This window comes from Triticum dicoccoides, chromosome 7B (genome assembly GCF_002162155.2).
Source record: "Triticum dicoccoides isolate Atlit2015 ecotype Zavitan chromosome 7B, WEW_v2.0, whole genome shotgun sequence".
NCBI lineage: Eukaryota > Viridiplantae > Streptophyta > Magnoliopsida > Poales > Poaceae > Triticum > Triticum dicoccoides.
In genome coordinates, this window is record NC_041393.1 from 185,377,016 (window position 1) to 185,401,926 (window position 24,911).

The following is a 24,911-nucleotide window of genomic DNA, read 5'->3' on the forward strand; positions in this document are numbered from 1 at the left end:
TGTTCATAAAATAGTGTTTGTGATTGCAAATGATAAAATTTGAGGCCCAACTGATCACTATACGCGTGCGCATTCGGACTCATCCGCAAACATATAGGGCCCAGATTTGCCTCGCTTGTGAGACCATGTCCACCCAATCCACATCCTTGTATACTCAAAGCTATTTTTTTTCCTTTTCTCCTTACGCAATACATAGTTAGGATGAAATATATCTACATTCAGTTTTTGAATGAATTTATTGCACGAATAAGTCTACATTCAATTTTGGCTGGACCCATGGATGGGTACCGAGCCTCTCAGGGTCGGATTCCCTGTCATGTTCTCTATCTGCGCGGACCCGTCACTTCTTGTCTTCACGGCTTCCCGATCTAGGCAGTGGGATATCCGGTTTCATCGAACGTTTGGGCGGGCTGAGAATGTCGAGTGGACTAGATTGCGGGCAGCCTTACCGCTAGTGTTGCTGGACTATCTAGACACCGTATCATGGCGGCTCTCACCATCAGGTGAGTTCTCCATCAACTCGGCATACCAGGCATTATGCCGGTCTCCCACCATCCCCTGGCTCTATCCCTTGTGGAAGGCCCCTTTGCCCTTAGAGATCCATATTTTTGTTTGGCAACTTCTTAGAAATCGCATCCCTTCGAGGACCGATGTGCTTAAGCGGCATGGTCCGGGGGATGGCCTGTGCCCCTTATGCACGGTGTCTGAGACTGGGACCCATATCCTATTCTTATGTACGGCGGCTCGAGTCTTATGGATGTTCATCCTGAAGCTCTATGGCCCGACTGGGAGGCCCTGGACCTCGCGGAGTTCCTCCAGACCAAGGCTATCCAACCGGGGCTACATCGCCGCTTTATTCTGGCTCATCTTTGCGGCGATGTTGTGGACTCTTTGGACAATGCGTAATAAAATGGTGATCAAGTCGGTGTTTCCGAGGCAAGCGTCTGACTTCTTCTTCAAATTCCTTCCTTTTCTGCAGCACAGGCACCCGCTTTCTAGGCAACGTGACCGTGATCATTTTGGTCTCATGTTTGATGCGCTTCTGACTACAATGCGTCGACTATCGTCCTCGTAGGACTGCTTGTCGGCAGCCACTAGGTGGCTTTTTTTCTTATTTCTCCTATGTTTATTAGGCATGATTGTGTTGTTGCCCCCGACCGTCGTTCTTGTTTTGGATTTGGACGTATACGGCGTTGCTTTATTTATAAAGTAGGATGAAAGCCTTTCATGACTCTGTTATTATGCCGCCTTCCTTCCCAGTCACGACTCTTCGACTAATCACACCTTTTCCCCTGTACTCGCGGCCTCGTCTATCTCCACTTCACTGCACTTTTCCTTTTTTATTTTTTAAGAAAACCACTACATTCTGCCTCTCCGTTCTGTTCTTGCCTTGTTCTATTTTTCCGCTCTGCTGTACCTGGCGTCGGCTGCAGGTGAGGGGAGGAGCCGGGTGCTGGTGATAGGCGGCACGGGCTACATCGGCCGCTTCATCGTCGCCGCCAGCGCACGCGAGGGCCACCCCACCGCCGTCCTCGTCCGCGACGCCGCGCCCGCCGACCCAGCCAAGGCCGCCGTCCTCCAGGGATTCCGGGATGCCGGCGTCACCATCGTCAAGGTCAGCAGCCGTCGTGCTCTTCTTTGCTAGTCTTATCCAGATCCTTCCTCTCTTTTTATGAAGGTTGGTGGGTCTAACTTCTATAAAAGGGTGGTGCCATTTTGGGTCAAAATGATAGCAGAAACAGTGATAAGAAATTCTCTGGATTGCTTCATGGCGGCTTTCTTTTTTCTTCTTGTCCCTTGTGCGGTGCGCGAGTGCTAAACAAAGCAGCGAACTTGGTTTCTGTTGTGGCATATCTATGAACAAGACAGAAATGAGAGTAATGGGAAGGGGATTAGCCCGGTCAAAATAGATAAAACAGTCATGTAAGATGACTTAAAGAACACCCTAAAAAAAGGACTTAAAGAAAGTAAAGATTAGGTGATTTGCTTGGAGTTTTGGAGGCTCACAAGGGCCCATTTACAGGACAAGGCCATAAGGGTTATGTACAGAATTTATCTTTATCAAATCTGCTAGGCTTTTTAAGATTCTTCAGTGTTCAAGCCCCAATTTGCTGGGGACAAAAGGTATATGTTGTAGCATAGTCGTTGTTCTGTTTGATAAAATACTGAAATGTATTCACAAGGTGGCGGCAAGTCAACAACCTTTCATGCCCTTCAAGACTAAACTATAATGTTGGCAAGGATGATAGCCATCCCTGATTGTGTCGTTACCCCGTGTTGATTACTAAAATAATGACCTCAAGATATAAGTTTGATTGGATAGTGATGTATAACTGTTACATTACTGTTGGATTATTAGGGTGATATGTATGATCATGAGAGCCTGGTGACAGCCATTAAATCAGCAGATGTTGTGATCTCGGCCGTAGGTTATCAACAGCTACCGGATCAAACTCTCATTATCTCGGCAATTAAGGAAGTTGGGCATGTAAAGGTAATTTCCAAAGTCCCAATCATCAATATCAAATTGTTATGTGTGCACACCTTATGGCTTACTATGAATACTTTAGCTGATAATATAGTTCGAAACTTCTTTGTTATTGATGGTTATGCAATAAATGATGGCCTGTAAATTGCAACGAACTGTGCACCCTAAACTCTTCTATGTGAAACAACTTGTGAATTGCATTTTCTTCAAAATTCGTATTTTGCTGATGAGAACACTAGTCATTTTGGTACTAAGAAACTGGTTTGGCAACTTAGGCTGTTCCCTGCCTTCCACAACATGGTGGACAAAAAATCATTGAGATGGACGGGAATTAGTTGTGGTTATTTTGTTCAAAACATGTTGAATGTGCCCCTTTTTCATATCTGATAGACTGATACGATGCATTCCTCATGTCATTATAATTTTTCTACAGCAGTTCTTACTGAACTCTGATATTGATGAGCTTCTTGCAGAGATTCTTCCCATCAGAGTATGGTAATGATGTGGATCGTAACCATGCAGTTGAACCTGCAAAGACAGTATTCGGTGGGAAAGCTCGTATAAGGCGTGCCATTGAGGCTGAGGGGATTCCCTACACATATGTCTCTTCCAACTTCTTTGCTGGTCGTTTCTTGCGAAGCCTTGCGCAGATTGGGATCATGGAGCCTCCAACTGAGAAGGTTCTCATTATGGGTGATGGAAATGTAAAAGGTAGATCCGATCAAGATGCCCTTAATATGATTGTACAGTCTTACAATATGAGAAATTAATCTCTATTTTGAGAACGGAATTTAAATTAAACAAGGACTGGGATTATGGCTGCACTCTTATGTCTGTATTTTCGACAATAGGAATCTTTGCGGCGGAAGAAGACGTGGGAACCTACACTATTAAAGCTGTAGATGATCCAAGGACCCTGAACAAAATTCTGTATCTGAGACCACGAAGCAACACTTTGTCCCATAACGAGCTTGTCTCACTCTGGGAGAAGAAACTTGGTAAGACACTTGAGAGGGTGTACCTCCCAGAGGACGAACTCCTGAATAAGATTCAAGGTAAAAATAAAAGCCTTGTTTTACTTTTATAATATTGTAGTTGCCGTCTATACTTATCTTTTGTACTGATTTTGCCCTCTCGGGTATGTTTCAGAGTCGCCAGCGCCGCTGAATGTAGCACTGGCAATCAGCCACTCTGTCTGGTTGAAGGGGGACCACACTAACTTTGAGATCGACCCATCATTTGGAGTTGAAGCAACTGAGCTTTACCCCGATGTGCATTATATTACCGTGGATGAATACCTAAATAGGTTCCTTTAAACTCCTAAATCCTATCGTCCCCAATATTCATATACTTTGAATAAGTGTTGGAGGTTGTGTATTTTTATTAGAATGGCACGTGAATTACGTAATCAGAGTGTGAGACCTCAATCATGTGAGGAATGCATCTTGCATTCCCTTGAGCTTAGAATATATAAACTGAGGTTGTATAAATTTGGAAATTTTAGCTTGATGGAACATGATACCGTATGTAACAGCCCGGGGATTTATGCCAAATTAGAAATTGTTTGTTATTTAATTTTTGCATCATAAGCATTACTGCATTAATTAAATAATTGATTTAGATATTTTACTTCGCCATTTTGTTAAATGATGAATAAGTGTCGCACACCAAAAATCTGAGTTGAGATTTTTTTTACTCTGTTCTGTCTTCTGTCCTTTTTGGGATCTATTTGGAACTTACTTGGAATTTGGTATGAGATGAAACTTGAGCTTGCCATGGTTGATCCTACATCCAAGGAATATTGTTGCCCATATTCCAATGCCTGGAATTCATCAAATCTTTATTCCTTCTTTGTTAAAACCTAATTTTCATATTTGGGAATGATTCTTTTATTCCTGGCATTACAAAGGAGCTACCATTTCTAGACATGAGATGATTCCACCAAAATTCTTAGACACTCACTGGGACTTGCAAAGTCCAGATATATAAATATATTGGCCAGCCTTGATCAATATATTTCATTTTTTAATTCTTTTCTTTCCTGCCCTTTTTGGGAAAAAAAATATAAACCATATTTATGGCCCTGTCAAAATTCTCATAATTCAGTATAGCATTTTTATACCAATGTTGATCTTTGGTAAAACCGTAAAAGTGTGAGCCCCAAGATCATCCTATATAATGCCCTTCCTTTATAACCTTCCAAATCGGCCAAAACACACTTTTGTACTAGAGCTTATATTTCTAGAGCAGATCAAACCCCCATAAAATTATGGTAGCTTTCATATGCCATGTAAGAACTCTACAAATTTCAGCCCTAGGCCCCTAGCCTTGATGCCTAAAATTATTTTTCTTCATTACCTATGTAAAGTGCATTTTTGTCACTAGCACTACCAACCATATATGTGGCCATGGTAAAATCCTAAGAAATACAGATTAGCCTTACGATGCCAACTTTGATCGATGGCAGGAAGCTCTTTCACGTTTTCTTCCGATTTGTGGGAACTCGGATGTGCAAACCGGTCCGTGGATGTTTGGTGGACGACATTGGAGGGCTCAAAGTGTTTAGACCACACAGTCCGGACATTTACGAGCAATTTGACTATCGTTTGAAGATACCCTTATTGTTAATATAAAGGATAATGTTTCATACCACCAAATCTCATTGAAATAATTGCAACCAATTCCACAACAACTTGCGGGGCATAAATAGAATTTTATATACTTTATATTATTATGTATGTAAATATATGAATATGAATAGAAAAAGGTTTTGGGAGTAAAGTTTTGCAAGCCTGTCAACTATACTACTCCTAGAAAAAATAATTAGGAGTTTAGGGGGGAAAGGCAGAGATGCTCTAAGCACGCAGCGAATCGCCAGCCTGGAGATCGGAGAATCGCAATCCGATCCCAAATCAGGCCCCAGCACCACCCACCTCTGTCCCCGCCGTGCCCAACGTGGCGCCGCTAGCGGGGCACAGCACGACACCGCTATGGAATGCAAGTCAACACACCTCATTTCTACTGTTTGCCCGTCCCCACTATCATCAGCCTACCTATACACACACCAGCCCATGGGCCATGATCCACCCATCCGTCACGGTTCCCCCCTGCTGAGCTCCCGATCTCTGCTCCGCTCTGCTCCGAGGCGTCGGCAATGGAGGTGCTCTGCATCGGGACGGCCGACACCAAGCTGGAGGAGCTGCTCTTCCTCGCCACTTGCCTCCGCTCCAGCCTCGCCGCCTCCGCCTCCGTCCCAAAGGTACTGCTACACTGTCCGCCTATCTTCTCGTCCCCGCGTGCAACTAGGTGAGGAGCTCAGTTATCCGCAATTTGATTTCCATTCGTATGCTTGAAGCGATCGTCGGTTCTCGGTTCCCCATCTCAAAAAGGAGTGAGCACGCATTCATTCTATTCGTTTGTTCCCACAAGATTTTTGGCGTCGCCTACTTCTAGAACTACAGTGAAGTTCCGAGAGAGTATTCCTTCGCTGAAAATAGAAAGTGGAGTTCCCTGTCTGAACTTGCAAACTGCGTCATAATATTGAGATATACTCCCTCAGGTCTCTAAGACGTCTTATATTGATGAACAGAGGGAGTATCAGGGTAATATATGGATTATGTTATTTGCCATACTGTGTTCTTGCCTGCTCTTTTTTTTTAGGGAACTGTGTTCTTGCCTGCTTGGTGGCAGCATAATGCCATGTCTAATGTTTTACTCGAGGAATTCCTATACAACTTTCACCAAAGTACATTTCCTACTTAAGGCTCAGAGTGCACGAGTCCTTCATTAATTTGTGTTATCCACATACAGTAGCCTTAAAGATCGATAGTCTACTCTCAGTAATAGACAATTCGCCAAGTATCAACAAAGCTACTCCCTCCGTTCCAAAATAGATGACTCAACTTTGTACTAACTTTAGTACAAAGTTAGTACAAAGTTGGGTCATCTATTTTGGAACGGAGGGAGTACTAAACATTGGAGCATCCAAACTTCTGAAGCAGGACACATCTTTATGTGCACCTGTGTGTAGTGCACCCTTGTCCTGTAGATTTATTATTTTCTTCGCTGGCATAACATGTGGTGTATTGAAATGGTAGGTTAAAGTGAGCATAGTGGATGTGTCCACAACTAAAACAGTACCAACACAAGATTCTGAAGACATTGCAGTTATTGCAAGAGATACAGTTCTCTCATGCTATCCGGATTCCAGCCAACAAGATCTTCCAGATGATAGAGGTGAAGCGATTGCGCTTATGTCAAAGGCCCTTCAGAGCTTTCTGAAAAACAGATATGAGGCCGGCACCCTGGTTGCTGCTGTTGGCTTAGGAGGAAGTGGAGGAACCGCACTAATTGCTCCTGCTCTAAGATCCCTACCACTCGGAGTGCCTAAGCTTATTGTATCCACTGTTGCTAGTGGCAATACTGCACCCTATGTTGGAACATCTGACCTGGTATTATTTCCTTCAGTTGTTGACATATGCGGAATAAACAGTGTCAGCCGTGTTATATTGTCCAATGCCGCTTCAGCTGTCGCCGGAATGGTATATGGGATATTAATGGCTTCCAATGAATCAGATGAAACAGACACAAAGCTGACTGTTGGAATTACAATGTTTGGTGTTACCACACAATGTGCAAATGCGGTCAAGGATAGACTGAACAAAGAAGGGTATGAGACGCTTGTATTCCATGCCACTGGTGTCGGAGGCAAAGCAATGGAAGAACTAGTTAGAGGTGGTTTCATACAGGTAATTAATACTTTCATGTGGTTTTGTACATTTTTGTCCTTGTCTATTTTTCTGTAAGATTTTGTCTTGTGGAAACTATGTTTTTCAGCTCATGAACTCTGATGGTAAACTCATTGCCAGACAGAAACTCCACTGGTGTTAATTTACTGTCTGTAGAGTTTTTCATCTTACTTCCATTTGGTTGCATGTAGGGTGTATTGGACATAACAACAACAGAAGTTGCAGATTATATTGTTGGAGGTATCATGGCATGTGATGAGACCAGGTTTGATGCGGCTATAGATAAAAAGATCCCTCTGGTTCTGAGTGTTGGGGCCTTGGATATGGTTAACTTTGGAGCTCATGATACAATACCTGCTGCTTTCTTAGACAGAAAGATCCACATACATAATGAACAGGTTACACATAGCATTTATTTTCCTATTTTGGACCTTGTTTTGCTTCCTAAATTTACTTGGTCTTTGCCAAATTTTATTTATGATGTATATATTCACTATGAATACTGAATCATAAATATATTGTTAGGTTAGCACAGTGATAAGTTTACCAGATTAATACGCTAGGATATCATTACAGACAATGCTATTATGGTACCAAGAGTAAGGTTGTGGATATATGTACATACATATATAGGAGAGGGGTAGGATGAAGGAAGAATTCACTTCTTCTTTTTTTGCTTAGTCTGAACCACACAACACTTGTCCCTCTAAACAGGAGTCTCTAACAAGTAAATCAATAGACGAGATGTAGTCTAGTCAAACACTATTTCTAACAACCCAACCTATCCCTAAAACAGTATGTTATCTTAAAGACACATTTATTGTTATACTTGAATACTCTTCTTATGCACTGCCCACGAATGTGATCCAAATTTGTGAGATTCGGCATGAGCGTGCACAGGGTACATGAATGTGATAGAGCATACCGAAATATTGACCAGGGCCAAATTATGCAAACGAGAAAAATTGGCAAAGCCAGCGCGAATTTTTCAAGCACAAGAGCATGACCTCAGAAGGGTACAACGGATTGTCACTCTCCATTCTCCACAACCCTCTCAGACCTTTTGGGACCCTTGGATCCTGTCTCTATAAAAGAATATTGAGCTAATGGAACATAGCATCTAATCCTCTCTTTCTTGGACCTTGATTTGATTTGCGCAATTGCTTGCATTGAGATCATCTGGCCATCTCCTAAACAGTTTATATAGTCTCCCACTTGTCCTCTTCTAAAGCAAGTGGACTACGTGTCCTAGTAGGATTCCTCAGGGTACCACACCTGTTTTTGAGTCCTAATAAGATTAGGATTAGAATCGCCATATTCAGTTGAGAAAATCCATCTGTTACATGCAAGCTGTAATTACTACCTTACAAGTATGTACTTTACGTGCCGCTATTTATGAGGATTTCACATTTCCTAGTTTTCTTGCGGTGAGTAAAAGACCATGTAATCTTTCAGATTTCGTTGATGCGGACGACCGTGGAGGAGAACAAGAAATTTGCTCAGTTTATTGCTGACAAGCTGAACAAATCTTTATCTACAGTTACTGTTTGCCTTCCACAGAAGGGCATCTCTGCAATTGATGCACCTGGAATGCCGTTTTATGATCCTGAGGCTACATCTGCACTCTTGGATGAGTTAAATACTCGTCTTGTCAAAACTGAGAACAGACAGGTTTCTTCATGTTACATAATATGTTAGTTGCATCGCTAGAATATGAATACAAAGGGTCGTCGAATGAACTAAGCTGATTGGCTTGTTGACAGGTGAAGCTGCTTCCTTATCATATAAACGATCCTGAATTTGCCAATGCCTTGGTGGATGCATTCTTGAGTATGGATATAAAGGCCTCTAGTGCCATAACTCAGAAAAACAACATGGTCCTACCAAAGCAAGACACAAATGAAAAAGAATCTTCTTCAGGACAGAAGACTTCAGATAGTTCTATCATATGGAGACCCCCCATGGATTTCCCTGATGCAAGACCAGGTTAGCGGTGATTCTGTTCCCATCTTATGCGCCCAAATTTTATTATGCCCACACAAACAGACTGTTTAATCACTTGTTTTAGTTTCTTATAAAAAAATTGTGGAAGGTTATCTGGTATGTACCTTGTTATCTGCTATGCCACCTTACAGAAAATCCTTCAGGGTGAAGTTCTTATTTCGTTTTTATTCTCATGCTTCATACCTAGGCTTTTGTCACAATTTTTGTGTCTCCGATGATCTAAGAGGTCAAGATAGTTGTGAGTGACAACTCCTTTGGGGCCGTGCTTCAAGAATCTGTAGTACGCTTCACCGTTTGATGTTGTCCACCTTTCTCTAGTCTTAGTATCATGTAATTATTATGGGGTTGTCTTGGGGAAGACCGCAGGCACTGGTCCAAGGACACATAGAAATGGTGCCAGCACTTAGGCACAGTTCTGACATGGGAACAGAAAGAGATTCCATTGTGTTTCAAAGGAATCATGTAGTCCTCAAGAACTGGGGATGAGCTCAACATGCACATGGGACGAGCTTGGGCACATGCCTAACCTTTACGATATCGATCACCAAATACTTAATGCTATCGTCACCTATTACCTCTCTACTGTGCCGGATCATAAATGTTCGGTGTCACCTCACGTGTTTGCAGACAAATTAGGATTAACCTCAGCTGCTACTAAGTGCAGTTTTAGTCTATTTGCAGTACAGTATGATTTTACAAAGGGGCATGTCAAAACTCTAATGATTTTACACATTATAGTACCGGTGTGCAATGATGAAATAACTGTGAAAGGTCAGAAGTTTGGCGTTAGATTATAGGGCATAATAAGCATTCCGAACCCTCATGTGATACCACACAAGTTACATAAATTTCATAATTTTATTTTTAGCTCGTTGTCTCCTTGTTTGGCACGACATGTTAAAGGGTGTTCGTCATTCATTTCAGTTCTTGAGATCTATTGACAAAATTCTATACCCTAATGATTCTAATTGTTTACTCTTCAATGCCGGCAGAAACTTTGCAAAAGACAAAGTCAATACTACATAAATTAAAGCAACAAATCGGTGAGGGTATTCCTGTAATTGGAGCCGGTGCTGGTACGGGCATATCTGCAAAGTTCGAAGAAGCTGGTGGGGTTGATCTGATTGTGTTGTACAATTCCGGGAGGTTCCGTATGGCTGGAAGGGGCTCATTAGCAGGGCTCCTCCCATTTGCTGACGCAAATGCAATTGTACTTGAGATGGCCAATGAAGTGTTGCCTGTAAGTTTTTTGGTAACGGAGTTCATTCTTTTGTTTTCCTGACAACTGGCTTGAGTATAGCTGGGAGTTAATGAGATGCTAATTTAGGTCGTTAAAGAAGTCCCTGTTCTTGCTGGGGTTTGCGCTACCGATCCATTTCGTAGAATGGATTACTTTCTTAAACAGCTGGAAGCCATTGGATTTTGTGGTGTCCAAAATTTCCCTACGGTTGGTCTGTTTGATGGAAACTTCAGACAGAATTTGGAAGAAACTGGAATGGGCTACAGGTATCGATTCACCACATCCTTGTTTATCGGATACATGTTGCATCCATGCCATGGCATGAACATATAATACGCACATGAAAAATGCCGTACTGAATTTTGGATATAATTTCTGTTTCAGTGACTTCGTGATGGTTAGTTTTCGTTATTTATTTTTCTGCTGGAGGGAAGATTTGCATGGCTGAATTCTTAAATTATGCTAAGTTCTGCATCTGAGTGTGTGTTCAAGGAAGTTATGTTAAATTGATCTTGGTCTTTTGCCAGCATGGAAGTGGAGATGATCTCAAGAGCCCACAGCATGGGTTTCCTGACGACCCCATATGCCTTCAATCCAGAAGAAGGCGCTTCCATGGCCAAGGCCGGAGCGCACATCGTAGTCGCGCATATGGGCCTCACAACAGCTGGGTCAATTGGCGCAAAGACGGCCGCCACTTTATATGACAGCGTTGCCCGGGTTCAAGCCATTGCCGATGCCGCAGTCGGCGTTAACCCTGACATCATTGTTCTCTGCCATGGAGGTAAGCAAGCAGTCTCTGCTTCATGCAGGCTTCAAGTGACAGATGGTGTCTTGATAAATCATGTGATTCTGATGCACAATTCCACCACCAGGTCCCATATCAGGGCCCCGGGAGGCGGAGTTTATCCTGAAGAACACGAACCGGGTCCATGGATTCTACGGCGCCTCGAGCATGGAGAGGCTGCCGGTTGAGCAGGCCATCACAAACACCATGAAGGAGTACAAACGCATGTCTCTGAAATGAGGTTCGGTGGCTTTACCAGGTGGGCGGATGAAGCGAGCCCGGCGTTCGTCAGGTTGTTGTCACATGTAAATTGTTACTGAAGGTGCCTTGTGCGTTTGAACATATATAATATTCCCTCGGTCCCATAATATAAGATGTTTTTTGATACTACACTAGTGTTAAAATACGTCTTACATTATGAGACGGAGGGAGTAAAAGATATCGACGAAACTATAGGGTGTGTGATGTGGCATGCCATCTCGTTGGTCCAGGCGGTCATGCATTACAGGATGCCCATCAATGAGATATGATCTTTTCCAGGCGGTCATACATTACAGGATGCCCATCAATGTTTTTCACTAACCCAGTTAACCGAATAACCTTTGCCCTTCCTTAGACCGGCCAATGAGCCCATGTGTTTCATGCTAAACAAAATCGCTCCAATAACATTGGGTAATAAGCAGCTATGAGAAGCTCTACCCTAAAAAACAATAAAAATACGAGAGGCTCCCCGTAAGTCCAGGAATTCCGTACTCAGGCACACATAAAGGCAACAGCATGACAGAACGCGCGACGCAGATACACAAGGAGCGTACCCTCAATTTGAAATAGCAAGCTTACAGAAACAGTCAAAGGACGCCCAGGTCTAAAGCTTCTGGATTAACAATTCGTCAGCTGTCGAAGCACGACCATGCTACGTGCTAGTACATCGGAGAAAGCATACAGCGTATTGCTTGCTAATCCCACAATGCTATCATCTGGGCTGTAGCTATAAAGGACAGTCTTAGGTGTTTCTTGTAAGAGCAGACCTGACACGGACACTAGGCATGATAGGCGAACTACCATTACATTTGTATGTATTGTCAGAGGCAAGTAAGGCCTTTCAGCGGCGTTCAAGAGGCAAGCAACATGTCACCACCCAGTTCATCAATGGCTTTGTCGAGCTTGGACAGCATATCTAGGGGAAGCAAGAGTACTTGATCAATACAAGTGTGTGAAACGAGGTTCAGTTAACATAAATAAAAATACATGGAATAGGTTTTCAAATTGGCATGTGTCAGTAACAGCCTAAGCAAGGCAGTTATTTATCAAGCATACTAAGTACTGTGCAAGAATATTCCCATGGAAAGAGGGAGAGAAAGCATACCATGAAAAGAGTCGTCCCCGCCATATGTCTACAGCAGTAAAAATAAAACAGAGCATGTTAGGACATACAAGTTGGTTTTGAGGTTTTAGGAACAACCAAGGCAGAACAATTTTGACAAGCAAGATACCTCTATCCCTGCCAAAATATCACGTGTTACGTCACTAACATCAATCTCTTTACCAGCACCCTTTCCTTTATCAGCAACCGAATTTCCACCAGCAGCTGCAGTAGCAACAAGCATTGCTGACAGGTCAGAAAAAGATGGAATGAAACCATCACAAAAAAAGTAGCAATGTAATAAAATTATCTGTACCATCAATCCGAGTGTCCAGTATGTAGGCCTGCAAAATTTGCAAATATTAAGAAAATATCCTTAGAGACCATTTGTGGGATTTACAAATAACCAAGCATTACCTTTTCAGGAGCATGATCAGTTATAGTTGCTGGAAAGGGTCCTCCATCTGTGTTACATGTGTGAACAGTTATTGATAATAGAGCAGCAAAAATCAAAATGAAGATATTTGTGGTTTCAATGTCAATTTATCCTATCATGATTTGCCGACCTCTCTCAATTTTAACTGAACCAGAGTAACCCTCAGGGAAACCAGAGTAGCCCTCAGGGAAGCCAGAGTAACCCTCGGGAAAACCAGAGTAGATGCTATTGATATTTGTAGCAATGGGAGATTGAAGAACAGGCTGATCTGGTTCCATGTGGTAGCCAACAGCAGGTGCGTCTGTCCTGTGATCAGAAGTTGGCTCCTCAAAGCTTACCGCTTCATCAGGCCTAGGCATAGAATATGATGTTAGCAAAGGAAGTATTCCCGCAAGCTACAGACGTGATCATTTTCTTTACTTATTACCTGTATTGAAGTCCATTAGAAGGAATATATTCAGATGATGATGAATCTTCAAGCTCACACATATAGTCGCTTCCAGATGGCATGATATCCATGGTGTTGCTTGAGAGTTCCTTTAAAGTCCATCAAGCAAATGCATTTAGTGTTTGAGAGAACATAATACTTTACAAAGTGAAAGCAAAATCATGCCTAATACAGTAATACTCATTTTTACTTGCTCTATCACTCTTAAGAAAATCTAAGCTAACACAATAGTAAATATTATTACTGGACTCCCATGTAAGCAAACTTGCACCAATGCATTCTAAATTGGGCAGAGATAGTAACTAGCACCACTGTTATGGCATAAGTAAAGTACCACACAACAAAGTGATCAACAAAAGTAAGCGAAATTCAGTAACACGTAGTCAGTATGTGAAAATCTGAAAATCATCCTAAATAGTCTTATCCAGTCCATTATGGTACTCCTGTTCACACATTAAAGCAGGTAAGCAGGGAGGCGCTGTCTACCATCGATAAAGAAATAAATAAAATCCTTCAAGAAAAGTGCAAATTAAATACTTAAGAAATGGTCGTGACTCGTGAGCATTTTCAAGGTTGTTGATCAACCTCCACTAGTATTTTATTTATTGTGAATCTAAAACTGCTTCAGATTTATTTTTTTATGTACGAGATAAAACATGTTTATCTTATACAGTAAGTTCACATGCAAAATAAGCACATAAAATGAAAAGGTGTCACAACAGTACTACAAAAAGCAGTCAACAGTACTACAGTATTAGCAAGCCACTGGATACAGAGACAGAAATCATAAAACACAAGAGAGCATTCCAATGAACACAAATACAAGAAAGAAGTTTGTATGAATGGCATGCAGAATTGTCTCCAGAGACCTACATAACTGTGCTGAGCCACATATGAACAGCATCTGAAGATAACAGAAGGATAGAAAAGTGCACCTTCACAATCACACTATTCAAGAATGATTCTGCATCACTGAGGCGAGGGAAACGTACAGCAAACTTCTGGATCTGCAGAGAAATCAGTGGTATATAAATTTTGCCAATAGAAATGTGTTCATATAAGTAATTTTGCATGTAGAAACATCCCATGTGAGCAATTTGCAACAAAGAAATTCCTTTTCATTCAACTAATCAGTCATCAGAATCACATTTAGCGATGCAAGGAAACATGCCTGTTTGGACCTATCACAAAAGCTCACGAACACCACCCTGCTCCCTCTAACTGGGCACTCTGTCACGCATGCAACCTGTGGCCATGAGAAGTTGAGGATAGATACATAGTGCTCCTCCTGTGCCATGAAAATAGACCTCAGTGTTGAGTTATTCGGACAGAAAAGAGAATGTATGACGAAACAGAAATGAACATTGTGTTCAAGTTCGCAGTGTATCCTCATTTCTCCAACCTCCATAACTTCTATCAAATAATATTAGATCAAGAATTGTAAACATAATAATTATAGCAGTGGGAGAATTTGTGGGCAGATGAGCAGTACTTAGGTATGAACACAATACGTCAATACCACATGCAACCATGAAATTGTTCAGCCGACACAATTCAGTTCAAACTTTCAACTTAAGGAATTTCCAGGGTTGCCCCTTATATACATTATTAGGGACCATAATGCAATGAATATCAATCTTGCTCTGACCAAAGCCCATAAATGATTCAAGGTATTATGTTTTTTCCTCCACGTGTAGCAGTTCGGTGACATGAAAGTGAGAACTACTGGGTAACACCCATGCAGAGAGTTCTTCCACCTTAGTGAGCATTCATTGTTGGCCTTCCACTCGCATCACCTTTCTCCCATTGTGGAGTAATTCATTCTTTCCAAATAGAACTATAAGATGCAGCACATTTGTAGGTTTCCGTGTAGAACCAAAAGGTCCTAAACTAAAATAGTAAAACTGATGCACAACGAACATAATTGCGCATAATACAATGATCGATGCAGTTATACGAAAATATGACGAAAAACTATACTACATGAAAAGATGCAGCATCATGGTTGGCTACAACAAAATAAACAAATATGAACAGCAATAATTGAGGAGAACGACATTAAATCGAACAAAATACAACACAGCATAATCTCATAAACACTGAATTAATTGTTTGGGTAACATTTGGGGCATCACACAGTTCTACATGCATATTTTATTTCAAACGTGAGGAAAATCAACTGAGAGCCAGAGGTGGTTAACTGGCTAAGATCCTGTCTAGCAATGTTGTGACAATCAAAGTGCTAGCCAACAAACAACCATGATTAATAGTATTATTTACACTCCAACACAATGCACAGACACAAAGTCTATATCGCAAACTCTTGAAACAATCAATATCAGAGCACCAACACATCGAAGAGCAATGCTGGGTGCCTGGGTCACCAACCGCTCGATCTAATGCAACAATCTTAAAGCTGCCAAATTACACATGTGCACAGGTCGACCCATGCGTGCGCTCGGAACCAGCATCCTCTGAGTTATAGAACCAAATCAACTAAGAGCAGAAAGTTCTAGAACCAACTAATTCAGCAGAAATGAGTTGGCGCACGGAAAAAACCTTAACCCCAGCAGTAACAGGCATTTTTCAAATGCGATCATCAAACGTGCTTAGCTAGAGGGCAAGCAAACAAACATGTAGCAATGCATTCGAAAATGAAAGAGGAGGGGGGAAGGGGGTCGGCGCGGTACGGACGTAGACGACGTCGCCGATGGAGACGGTGAGGACGCGGGCGGCGAAGGAGTGGGTGGGGCGAGAGATGCAGAGGGCGGCGGGGGAGGCTGCCAGGAGCCAGGTGCCCTGGTGGAGTTGCTTGCCGCGGGATATGTAGCGGAGGCCGGGGGGCGGCGGCGTCGAGGGGGCGCGCCGCGGCTTCGCGAAGTAGCGCGCGAACTCCACCTCCCACCTCTGCCTCCGCCGCTTGCCCCCCGCGGCCTCCTCCGCGCGCGACGTGAGCCGCTCCCTGCTCCTGCCGCCGGCGCCCGCCATGGCGACGACGATGACGCCGAAAATGCGGCCGTTTTGGGGGCGTTGGGGTTTTGAGAGCAGAATTCGGTGTTGAATGGTGAAGGTGGATGTAGCAATTAGCTTGGGTTCGCGGCAGGTGGTTTTTACAATAGAGTCCTAAACCAAATGAAAATTAGATAATGCGCTAAAACGGATATGAATATAGGGAGTAGCTCTTAGAGAAAATTTTGCGAGGGCAGCGTTTCGATGCTCAGATTCATCTGCATCCGGTTAGAAAAAAATCAAAATAAATACTAAAAAATTCAAACAGTTCCAAAAAAAAAAATTATGTAGGTAATTTGATGCGTGAGGTTCGCTCCAAATTTTAGATCATTTGAACATCTGATCAGCTCTAAAAAAGATAAATATAGTCAAAACAGTGCGTGAATAGTAAACATTTTTACAAACCCCTAATTTGTCTTTTTTGCCGAGGCGTGAATAGTAAACATTTCCATATTTTTACAAACATTTTTGCAAACTTCACGCATCAAATTATCTACCACACAAAAAAACATAGACTTTTCTGAATTTTTCTAGTATTTGTTTTGATTTTTTTCGCTAGGGCGAGTGCAGCTAAGCCTGAGCTCAGAAGTAGATTACCGAAGTTTTAGTCTTTTCTTTAGAAAGTATGCTTGTCTTTAAATCATGAAATCGTTAGAAAATGCAGTGTCTAGGAGGCGCTTAGGCTAGGAAGTGAATCCTCTAACATGAAGAAGAGAAGTCACCTAAGCTACAATTCCCTAACTTTCCTCCTTCACATCCATATGATTAATGCTAAAATGACTTGATTAAATTTGCAAATTAAAAATCTATTATATACATTTATAAAAAGTACATACAAACAAAATTATGATGTAATGAAATTAATTTTAAATTTATTTACATGAACAGTAATCACACACATAACCTGCTACAGTAGCTAAATCAAATATTTGCTACAGTGCCTCTAACTTTCCTTCTTTGTTTTGCACTAGATTGCACTGTAGCTTAGGTGACTTTCCTCCTTAATGTTAGAGGATCCACTTCCCTTAGACTATAGGCAATGGCCAAACGCCTCGCCTAGGGCATATGTGGAAGTCTAGGCAGGGCAAGTAAGAAATTATCTACAACAACGAGAAATCTTACCATATTGCAGATGCACTGGTATACCAAACATGCCATATCCAAATGGCAGCAACGGGTATTTAAATTATTAGTGTGACCTAAAATAACACCGATACATATATAATACCACAAATACATCCTAATAGTAAAAACTATATTACACTTAGGCCGCGCCTTGGGTGCTTAATCATTGCCTAGGTACTAGGCGAAGGCCAAGCGCCTCGCTCACGCCTACCGCCTTTTTTAACCTAATAATACAAAATCCTTGGCATGGCGCCCGGGAGCGCTGTAGTACAAATTTTGGCATGGTAGGTTCTTTATATGGACTTAAAAAGATGTTGGGCTTATCAACATTTATCATTTACCCCTGAGCGGCACAATAAGAATTCGGAACTGACTTCAAAGCCTTGGTATTGTAAATATTAGTTCTTGAAAGTGCAACTAATCCTCGGGTAATTTTGATAATTAATAATAACATATATGTCATTGAACTAATGCCAATTCAAAGATAATTTCAAGAAAGTTCAATGTAGGCACGGCGGACATATGATTGTGGACCCCTCAAAATGCTAAGGACGTACTTCTTTCTTGAAATAAACCTGGAAGCTTTATTGATTAGAAATCAACAACACATTGTTTTTTAGATTGTTACAATTTCATTTAGAGCTTCCTCAAACCAATCAGAAATCAAAGAAAATCTAGCTAATCTAGTGAGCTCATGAGCAACTTAAATTATTTGCTTCTCCGTTACAATATTCGAATCTAGTAGTAACGAAGTCACGAGCATAATGAAAACAATGTCGAAGATTGCCGCCGCCGCACCCGCCGACTATCCTTCGTCCTGCATGATGTCAATCACCTCCAGGTTGTCCGAGTTAATAATAAGGCGATTGCACCCCGCCCTTTGCGCCAGAGTAAGGCCAGATTTGAGGGCTAAAGCTTCCGCCATCAACACATCCGCACAGTAGTCAAGCTTCCCATTCCCTCCAGCGGTAAACCTACCTTTGTCATCTCTCATAACCGCCCCCATCGTACCCTTAAGCAGGTCATGATCAAAAGAAGCATCAACATTCAGTTTCACGAAACGCCTAGGGGACAAGACCCCCCCCCCCCTCCTTTCATAGTCGCCTTAGGTGATGATGCATTTACAAAATTTGACGTGAGGGCTAGAATCCCCAAAGAAATCTGAAGTGCATTCTGAGTTATCTCCTTGTGCACTAATTTTCGTCTTTCCCACCATAGATACCAAGCTGAAACAACAATCATTTCACACAAATTGTGGTTACCCATTATACACAATTCTTGATCTGGAAGAAGAAGTAGGTACTCCAACACCGCCTCTCCAGCACGATCAACCTCACAAGCTCTATTTATAATATCATTCATCCCAGCTTTCTCCAAACCTCCTTTGCTTTACTGCACAGAAAAAGCATGTGATTTGTGTCTTCTACACCCTCGAAATAGGTAAGGCAGATGGGCGAGACCTTCATATGTCTATTAGCGAACGTAGCCCGACATGGAAGCGTGCCATGTAGCATACGCCATATATTTTTTTTTTTTACTTTTCCCGGACAGGATAATTTCCATATTTTACTCCAAATAGGGTTAACTGTGGTTTGTCCCATTCCCATCCCATTAGAATGTCTTGCATAATGATAATTTCACTCCACGAAATAAGCAGACCGAACGGAGAACATGCGATTCTTCATATAACTCCAAGCAATAAAAGGATGCAACATTTGTAACATTTCTTCTCATATTCATGAGACTTCCACTCTGTTGTTGCATTAGTCAAGTTTATTTTCATTATATATGTGTGCATGTATCAGTTTTCATATTTAAAGTAATATATTTAAGAGTTACGAGAAATTTTGCCAAATTTGATGGGCACAAAATAGAGGCATCTGGAAGTAGGACAGACGTCACTGATATTTTGTTGGACATTTTTGGCGTCGCATCTCAAATGGAATGGCACTCATGGAGGCAATTGAACCAAGTTATCTGTTGTATACCTAACTATGGCTTTGTAGTTCTATCGGCTCCATTGCCACTATTGGATGCTGCCTTGCTTCTGGCGAGGGTTAGCTTTTATGATCACATGACCGTGAACTCGATGATGCTACTCTTTTGGTACTGAAAGAGTGTTTCTTCCTACCCCTGAATCCGATAATCAGTTGTCCTGTTACATGGCTAAATTTGTCTTTGTACAAATGCATCATGCCGTTTGATCTTCCACCGCTTGACCGTATCGCCAAGGCGCGTTGCCGATCTAGTTAGTAAATACACTGAGCATCTCGGAAGTAGCCTATGGGTCTCGGTCCCATTGCACTCAAATTGGGAAAAAAGAGAACTTGCAATATCAAAAAGAGTCAAAAAATTCTGCTAACATTTTGTTACGAATATGACTTAGTGTAATGCTCGCGTGAAAAGTTTCGCAGAAGAATGACTACCGTTGTATTGTAGACAAAAAAAAAATGATACTATTCACATTTTTTGGACTTGCAATTTAGCTTCTTTTTTTTGCCGAGGGTACCACGACAGTCATTCATCCGTGAAACTTTTTACGAGTAATATGCTAGGCCATGTTTGGTAAAAAAAAGTTTCACAAAGTTTTGACTCTTTTTGAATGCTTTTCCAATTCAGATGCTTTGGCTATGTTTCAAAGATCCACACCGCTGAGCATCTTCCTGATCTCTCCGTGCCTTCTTTACAAACACAATAACCAGCACAAGATGCGTGTGGAGGTGGCTCGCTCGGTGAGACGAATTCTGAGAGCACAGTATACTACGGACCCTTCTTTTTAATGAGATGATTATATGAATCTATTTTTCATCCTATATATAACTTCAAAAAAACTACGTTCGCAAGTTTTCATGGAGAAATACGATAATCTGCTACCTGGAGCAGATACTCTATACATACGTGCGGCAACAACAAAAACAAAGCGAGAAAATCCGCACATCCGAGGACATGTTTCGGATTATCGGGAGCCGCTGCACCTTTCACGATGTTCAGACAAAAAAGAAAACGAGCAGACGACAGACGAACGAAATGTAAACCACAATGTGCAGTTATACTTTTTAAGTCAACTCACAGAACTCACAGTCAACCGTTTATAGTCAACTCACAGGACTCAAGTTCATATGGACACTGGATCACTAAACTCCTAAGATCCGCAGGACAACACTTTGTAACAGACTCAACCGTTTAGTTGGACAACTCTATGCAGACAACCTTCATCTTCATGGACAGTATAATTTCTATAAACCAAAGAATACACTACCTGTTGCTGGCAGACCCTCCTCTGCTGAGGCGACCAATCCAGATGGAGCCGGGGACTGAAGCGGCGGTGGTTGTTGAAGCTGAAGCGGTGGCTGTTCAAGCGCTATAGCGGTCTCAGGTGATTTGGGACGGTCCGGAACGGGGGCGGCGACATGGATAGCGCCCATCTCGGGCATGTCAGCAGAAAGTACAGCGGGCATGGTAACATCCTCGCTGGAGGGACCAGCTGGATCAACCGTCTTCTTTGCCCTCTTGGCCCTCTCGGCCTTCTTCGTCCCAGACTTCTTGGCCCGACGTTTCGGCTTTGGTGCTCCATCGGCAGTATCACCTTCACCCAGCATGCTCTTCCTGTGTGCAGAGCAGAAATCCACACCCCATTTTGCGCTGGCGCTGCATCCTTCAAACTTGCAGCGTCTGCCACCACCATGTTTGATGCAGTTATCACTCCGCCCTTGTGCACTCTTTCCGCATCCTTCAAACTTGCACCGCCTCCCCCCACCGTGCCCAATGCAAAAATCTGTGTTCCCTTGAGCACCCTTTCCACATCCATCATGTTTGCACCTCTTGCCACCACCGTGCCTCACGCAGCAGTCAGTGCGACCTTGACTGCTTCCACACGCAGCATTGCGGCATCCAGCGACGGAACAGCGCTTGCCTCCTCCATGAGCAATGCACATAGGAGTGCCTCCATGTGCTCCCTTGGTACAACCTTGAACCATACAGGCCTTTGAACCACCACTGTGGACCTTGCAATACACAGTATTTCCCTGGGATCGTTTGCTACATCCTTCGTACTTGCACATCACAACTTCACCATCAGAATTAGGTATGACTGTGCTACCGATAGCATTTTCCATCACTCTAAATTGACCATCTCCTTCGTACTTCATTGAACCTTCAGATTCAGTGAGTGGTACTGCACTGGAACCAGGATGGCCTCCACCATGCGACATGCACAAAGCTACGCCATTTGGTGGGATCTGAGGGCAGCCAATCATCTGGCATTGTTGGCCTAAACGGTGGCTTTTGCAGAACGGTGTCTGGCCTTCAACAAGTTCATTACACCCAAGTCTCTGGCAGCGGTTTCCAGCTGTTCAATAAAAAAAAAATGAGCCTGAGAAAGATTACACACGCTACAAAAACATAGATTTTCATCCCAGAATGAATTTCAATTAGCCAATTGTTTGTGCCGATGCATGCAGTCTGATCTTATCCAAACTGCCAAACTATGTTGGTTTAGCACCAATAGATATATCTAAAACCCATTCCCGTACAATGAGAAGACATCAAGATAACTTTGAGCAAATAGAAATTTACGAAGAAATGGTGGAAGTTTCCAACATAATTGCAGAAAAGGACAACTCATAATTCTTTTCTTTTTTGAGAATAATGGACTCTGGAAAAAAAAGGGCATGTTTGGACAAGTGTATAAAATTTGGATACAATGTGTTTAGAAGAAAACGTACCAGGCGAAGAATTGTCTGCCATGAAGTTCTGTACAGAAAAAAAAAAACATCTCAGAAAGTACTTTTTAGACTGGATAACGATCATAACATTATTGAGGAGACAGGGCAGCTTACATTTAACTGTATCATATTGGCACGCTCTGCGAAACTGCTTTGCTTCTCAGCATAAATACCTAGACCAAGCACACCATGGTCAGTGAAACATATATAGCAGTTTACATAATCAGAAAGTTATGTCAAGAGTTGTGCAGTACCTTGGTTAAAAGAAGAAGGGTCCATGACATACACCTGCATGTAACATTTAATATGTTAACACCAACAAAAAGGTAATTTGTGAATATTAAATTATATAGACCATCAGGCATTACCCCTTGCTGAAAAGAATGACCATTCCCAATCATTGAGATTTGTTGCCCTGAAAGATATATGCATACATATTAAAGCATACTGTCTGTTAAAAGCCATAAATTTCAGCTTCACTGCTGCAAAAAGGCTTGATAAATAGCATTTAGCTAACCTTTTATGCTGTGGGTTGTATTGCTACCCTGTAACACAGAAAAAACAGGTGGACCAGACATCAGCTATACACTCCAGCTGTTCCTTGTTGTAATCAAGTACCGATATCTGTATTGGCTACAAGGAAGTCTCCAAGGGTTTGCAGCTCATTAAATCTACATAAAGTGAAATCCATTAGTTAGCGATACATATTGCATTACATTACAAACTAGTCCGTCTGTTCACTTTTATAGGATCTTTTAGATCACTAAAGTAGTGATCTAAAAGATAAAGTTTACAGAGGTAGTGTCAAGTTTGAATCTACAAGTTAGCAAACCCCCTGGTTTCATTTAACATTTCTGGCAGGAACAAGTGGTATGCGAATGTTGACACAAGTATATCATATATCAAGGAGAAAAACAATATAGTACTACAAAAAGTGAAAGCCTTAAAAACATAGACAGTACACATTACTCCCTCTGATCGCCAAAGAAGGGCATGGATAAAATCATCTGTTTTGCCCAAAGGAATGGTGCCGAGAGGAAGTTTAGGGGTGGAGTGACGAAAATGCTTAGCGAGTTCTCTCCAAAAAACGCAGTGCAGTTAATTCCTTCCCCCAAATCAAGGAGTTCTTTTTGCTATTGGCTGCATGCAACATGTAGTTAATTCCTTCCTCCAAATCAAGGAGTTCTTTTTGCTATTGGCTGCATGCAGCATGTAATCTATGAGGAGATCAGGACATGAGCATGATGGAGGGAGATGAAGCGCTGTTGGCCATTGACTTGCCACGTGCATGGTGACCTCGAGATTAGGGATAGAATTGGAAAGAAATCTCTCCAGATGGCCTTCCTTTACACAAAGTAATCAGGCGTACTTTCTCTGTGCATTAACAAGAACAATTTACAAAGAAAGTACGCCCTTCTTTGGCGATCAGAGATCTTTTACTTTCATAGAGAAGTCAGCATTCAGCATTCTAGCATGTTCAAGGCTAAGCATGGACAGGCAGACAGCACTGTACATCATAGATTATAAACCCCCAAAAAAAATCCTCGTCTAAAAGGACAAAAGAAGTTAAAGACCAAGGGTAGTTTAATCACATAGTTAAAATTGATAAGATTCCTTCAATAGTAGAAAATAGAACGGATAGATTATTATGGGGTAAGGACATAATAACCATAAAAGAAGGCATCTGTTTATTACAAAAAAAATAGACAAGTGTGCATCCGATCTTTATATCTTGCAGAATCTAATAAATCTTCCACAAAGATAATGACTGATTAATCAAACCATCAACAGTGTACTTTGGTTGTTTGTGCTTTATATATATAAAAAGGTAGGGAAGAGCCTGTTTCGAGGAACAGTGAGCCACAAATTGACATCAAGACCTCCCTCTTGAGATAAACAGGGGTTAGACCCACCCCCTTCAATGTTAGGGAATTTTGGTTAAATTATGCCAAACCACCAGTATCCTAAAGGATTGAGCCAAACCACCACCATCCAAACAAGCTTAATCTTGTGGAAGGCAAGGAAACTACATTCAGTATGCCAGTTTACTTGAGCAACAAAACGAGAACTGGTCCAGATCCAACTCTAGAAGAATGTTCATGCGTTGAAAGCTAAATAAGCAAGCGAAAGAAGCATCGCATATAACCCTAAATCGCAAAATTGACTTTGATCGTTGCAGTAATAATCAAAACCCTAGCTCTTACAGAAAAATAAATGGTTAGGAACGTATGCAACGTCTGATTCCAAAACATGGCAAGATCATCAATCGATTAATATATTAGATGACGATTCTCGGGTTCTACAAAGCTCGATGTGCCGTGCGATAGCAGCGAAATCGTGCTCGCTCGGCCCTCCATCCATACCGGAGGCGGATCTAGATGGTGCGCAGCGGGATTCAACTAATCGGTGGATAAAAACAACTTCATACCTCAAAACCAATGCCCAAAGACTGCGGACGGGGCAGAGACAGCAGGGACCCGATGTTGCTAATGAGGAAGAACGGGAACGGCGATCGCGGCGACGCGTGAGAGGCGGGGGCGTT

General features: G+C 42.1%; 4 protein-coding genes across 4 annotated transcripts; 2 read left to right on the top strand and 2 right to left on the bottom strand.

Annotated features, from left to right (window-relative positions):
* Window positions 1–753: 753 nt before the first annotated feature.
* On the top strand, window positions 754–4,058 carry LOC119338797 (phenylcoumaran benzylic ether reductase Pyrc5-like). The gene is made up of 7 exons (XM_037611030.1): window positions 754–902; window positions 1,134–1,183; window positions 1,353–1,615; window positions 2,360–2,494; window positions 2,962–3,199; window positions 3,340–3,543; window positions 3,638–4,058. The coding sequence occupies exons 1-7, from the start codon at window positions 754–756 to the stop codon at window positions 3,802–3,804; spliced, it is 1,206 nt and encodes a 401-aa protein (XP_037466927.1). The 3' UTR covers window positions 3,805–4,058.
* Window positions 4,059–5,525: 1,467 nt separating this feature from the next.
* LOC119336889 (toMV susceptible protein tm-1(GCR26)-like) lies at window positions 5,526–11,813 on the top strand. The gene is made up of 9 exons (XM_037608969.1): window positions 5,526–5,747; window positions 6,586–7,236; window positions 7,428–7,634; window positions 8,692–8,907; window positions 9,000–9,222; window positions 10,233–10,480; window positions 10,568–10,746; window positions 11,008–11,261; window positions 11,353–11,813. The coding sequence occupies exons 1-9, from the start codon at window positions 5,643–5,645 to the stop codon at window positions 11,502–11,504; spliced, it is 2,235 nt and encodes a 744-aa protein (XP_037464866.1). The 5' UTR covers window positions 5,526–5,642; the 3' UTR covers window positions 11,505–11,813.
* A 229-nt stretch (window positions 11,814–12,042) lies between these two features.
* On the bottom strand, window positions 12,043–16,554 carry LOC119336891 (protein POOR HOMOLOGOUS SYNAPSIS 1-like). The gene is made up of 10 exons (XM_037608971.1): window positions 16,206–16,554; window positions 14,683–14,799; window positions 14,447–14,518; window positions 13,491–13,600; window positions 13,194–13,414; window positions 13,045–13,091; window positions 12,944–12,971; window positions 12,758–12,852; window positions 12,631–12,658; window positions 12,043–12,441 (listed from the first exon to the last, which is right to left on the bottom strand). The coding sequence occupies exons 1-10, from the start codon at window positions 16,497–16,499 to the stop codon at window positions 12,377–12,379; spliced, it is 1,077 nt and encodes a 358-aa protein (XP_037464868.1). The 5' UTR covers window positions 16,500–16,554; the 3' UTR covers window positions 12,043–12,376.
* A 4,116-nt stretch (window positions 16,555–20,670) lies between these two features.
* On the bottom strand, window positions 20,671–24,911 carry LOC119336890 (probable WRKY transcription factor 19). Its single transcript, XM_037608970.1, has 7 exons — window positions 24,798–24,911; window positions 22,887–23,040; window positions 22,738–22,784; window positions 22,624–22,657; window positions 22,484–22,542; window positions 22,370–22,397; window positions 20,671–21,993 (listed from the first exon to the last, which is right to left on the bottom strand). Exons 2-7 carry the CDS (start codon window positions 22,945–22,947, stop codon window positions 20,882–20,884), a joined length of 1,341 nt encoding a protein of 446 aa, XP_037464867.1. The 5' UTR covers window positions 22,948–23,040; window positions 24,798–24,911; the 3' UTR covers window positions 20,671–20,881.

Coding starts and splice junctions, on each gene's coding strand:
- LOC119336891 (XM_037608971.1), bottom strand. CDS start 16,499: ATGGCGGGCGCCGGCGGCAGGAGCAGGGAGCGGCTCACGTCGCGCGCG. Junction 12,659..12,757: donor ATATTTTGGCAGGGATAGAG/GTATCTTGCTTG, acceptor TTACTGCTGTAG/ACATATGGCGGGGACGACTC. Junction 12,442..12,630: donor CGGGGACGACTCTTTTCATG/GTATGCTTTCTC, acceptor TGCTTCCCCTAG/ATATGCTGTCCAAGCTCGAC.
- LOC119338797 (XM_037611030.1), top strand. CDS start 754: ATGGATGTTCATCCTGAAGCTCTATGGCCCGACTGGGAGGCCCTGGAC. Junction 903..1,133: donor GTGGACTCTTTGGACAATGC/GTAATAAAATGG, acceptor TATGTTTATTAG/GCATGATTGTGTTGTTGCCC. Junction 1,184..1,352: donor TTCTTGTTTTGGATTTGGAC/GTATACGGCGTT, acceptor TTATTTTTTAAG/AAAACCACTACATTCTGCCT.
- LOC119336890 (XM_037608970.1), bottom strand. CDS start 22,947: ATGTCTGGTCCACCTGTTTTTTCTGTGTTACAGGGTAGCAATACAACC. Junction 22,785..22,886: donor TACAACCCACAGCATAAAAG/GTTAGCTAAATG, acceptor TATATCTTTCAG/GGCAACAAATCTCAATGATT. Junction 22,658..22,737: donor GTCATTCTTTTCAGCAAGGG/GTAATGCCTGAT, acceptor TGTTACATGCAG/GTGTATGTCATGGACCCTTC.
- LOC119336889 (XM_037608969.1), top strand. CDS start 5,643: ATGGAGGTGCTCTGCATCGGGACGGCCGACACCAAGCTGGAGGAGCTG. Junction 9,223..10,232: donor TTTCCCTGATGCAAGACCAG/GTTAGCGGTGAT, acceptor CAATGCCGGCAG/AAACTTTGCAAAAGACAAAG. Junction 10,747..11,007: donor GAAACTGGAATGGGCTACAG/GTATCGATTCAC, acceptor GTCTTTTGCCAG/CATGGAAGTGGAGATGATCT.